Source organism: Pinus tabuliformis, chromosome 3_1 (assembly GCF_031772625.1).
Source record: "Pinus tabuliformis cultivar Carrire ecotype Pingquan chromosome 3_1, CPIR1, whole genome shotgun sequence".
In the NCBI taxonomy this organism is placed as follows: Eukaryota; Viridiplantae; Streptophyta; class Pinopsida; order Pinales; family Pinaceae; genus Pinus; species Pinus tabuliformis.
Genome location: NC_142301.1, coordinates 336,419,257 through 336,421,046, shown reverse-complemented (window position 1 = coordinate 336,421,046; position 1,790 = coordinate 336,419,257). Strand labels below are relative to the sequence as shown.

General features: G+C 51.7%; 1 protein-coding gene across 1 annotated transcript; it reads right to left on the bottom strand.

Annotated features, from left to right (window-relative positions):
- Positions 1–216: 216 nt before the first annotated feature.
- Positions 217–875, bottom strand: LOC149187104 (uncharacterized). Its single transcript, XM_089412746.1, has 2 exons — positions 619–875; positions 217–539 (listed from the first exon to the last, which is right to left on the bottom strand). The coding sequence occupies exons 1-2, from the start codon at positions 854–856 to the stop codon at positions 259–261; spliced, it is 519 nt and encodes a 172-aa protein (XP_089268872.1). The 5' UTR covers positions 857–875; the 3' UTR covers positions 217–258.
- Between the last annotated feature and the right edge of the window lie 915 nt (positions 876–1,790).

Here is a 1,790-nt window from a genome sequence, read left to right as displayed (position 1 = left end):
TTGCATTAAATATATAAAATCCATGAGTCGAGTGTCATGCGAATCCATACATAAGATCACAAATTGTACTGAACAAACGCATAACACAAGATAACACATCATCACATGTAACAACGACTCATCCAAAAACCGGTATGTATATATATATATATCGTGTGGCGCACTGAGGCGCTCAAAAATAGAAGTACGTGCCCAAAAATCTCAATACATCCGAGTCATAATGTCTCAAAATAAACAGTGGAAATAAAACCTAGGTGACTAATCGGCTGGGTGGTGCTCTCTGTAGTACACGGCCGCTCGTGCTACCCGCCTCAGAAGGCGGTGCACTCTGGGTTCCACACCCACTGTGTGGATCTGATGCTCCACAGGGACCTCCTCAACCCCCTGGAAATCCGGTACCCCCTCCAGCAACCCCTCAAGGTTGCGAGCCACAACCTCTGGCGTGTTGGCCTCTGGAGGGGCTAAGGCCAAAGCTCCGGCTCCTGGGCCCTCTCTCCGTGCCGTGACAGCCAGGCCAATCGGTCTAGTAGGCCCTACATCTGCGTGACAAGACATTTATTAGGACATGTACATAATAAAAAAAATATACAAAACTCAAAAAGACAAAAAGTGTCATACCTGCATCATCCCACTGTTCACCCGGAGGCAGCACCAAGTCAGGATCATTGCGGAAATCCATCCCTGCATATGGCCAATCCTGTACGAAGATCTCCTGTTGGTCCAACCAGTCTCTGAAATATACCCCCCAGCTATGTGGTCGGCCGCCACCCCCACGTGGCATAATCCGAGCCCATCGAGTGGCCCTCGTCTCTCGAGGATCTCTGGGGGCATCCACAGCCATAGACTGCAGCCGCATGGCTGGTACTCGCTCCAGAATAAGCGGGACCAGGATCGATCCATACCCGAATTGCTTCGTCTCTCCGCGACGGCAGTTGCTCAACTGCCTTTTCATATTGTTGCACACTGCAGTGCACCAGTCGAACACGGTAGGCTCGAGACACTCGAGGGCTAGTAGGAGATGAGTCTTGGACGCCTCATGGTTCGCCATGCTGCCCGCTGCCCGGGTCACCATGAACAGGATGGTGCGCAACACTATGTCTCTCACTGTGGGGATCGAGCACTTCCCACTCCGCGTCTTTACTGCCCCTGGGCAAACCTCAGCCATTAAGTCATCCAGGGTACCACCGCTAGGTCGCTGCCCCTCTAGGATGGGCCTCCCACCTCGGCGCGACAGCCCAGTCAAGAAGAAGATGTCCATATGATCGAACTCGATGTCGTGATCGCGGATGGTGAATTTTTGGTCCACCGGGTTCCATGCCCTGATCAGCAGCTCCAGCAAATCATGTTGGGCCCTTAGGCGCGGCGTCAGGAAGAATTTCATGAATCCACACGCCCGCATGGCGTTGCAACAATTTACGTCTCCCCAAGCAGCCACATCCTCCACATCGTGAACTCTCTCTTGCCATTGAAAAGCCATGATGTCCTGCATGAACAATAAAACCGGTCAGAAGTGCTTCCAGGTAAAAATTCACGTTCATTTTCAAAAAAACAAAATTTTTCCGCGCCAGCGCGACTGTTTTAGAAACAGCCGCGCTGACAATGGCAGCTCTTTGTTAAAAATGCGAGGTCAGCGCGGAAGAACACGCCTTTTCCGCGCTGACCCGAAGTTGGTTACATTGCCTATTTTTCGATCAGCGCGACCCCGTGGGCAATTTCCGCGCTGACCGAGGGCGCACCCATGCAAATAAAAAATGCCCAATTGGGCCTATCCGACCGTTAAAAAACTCCTA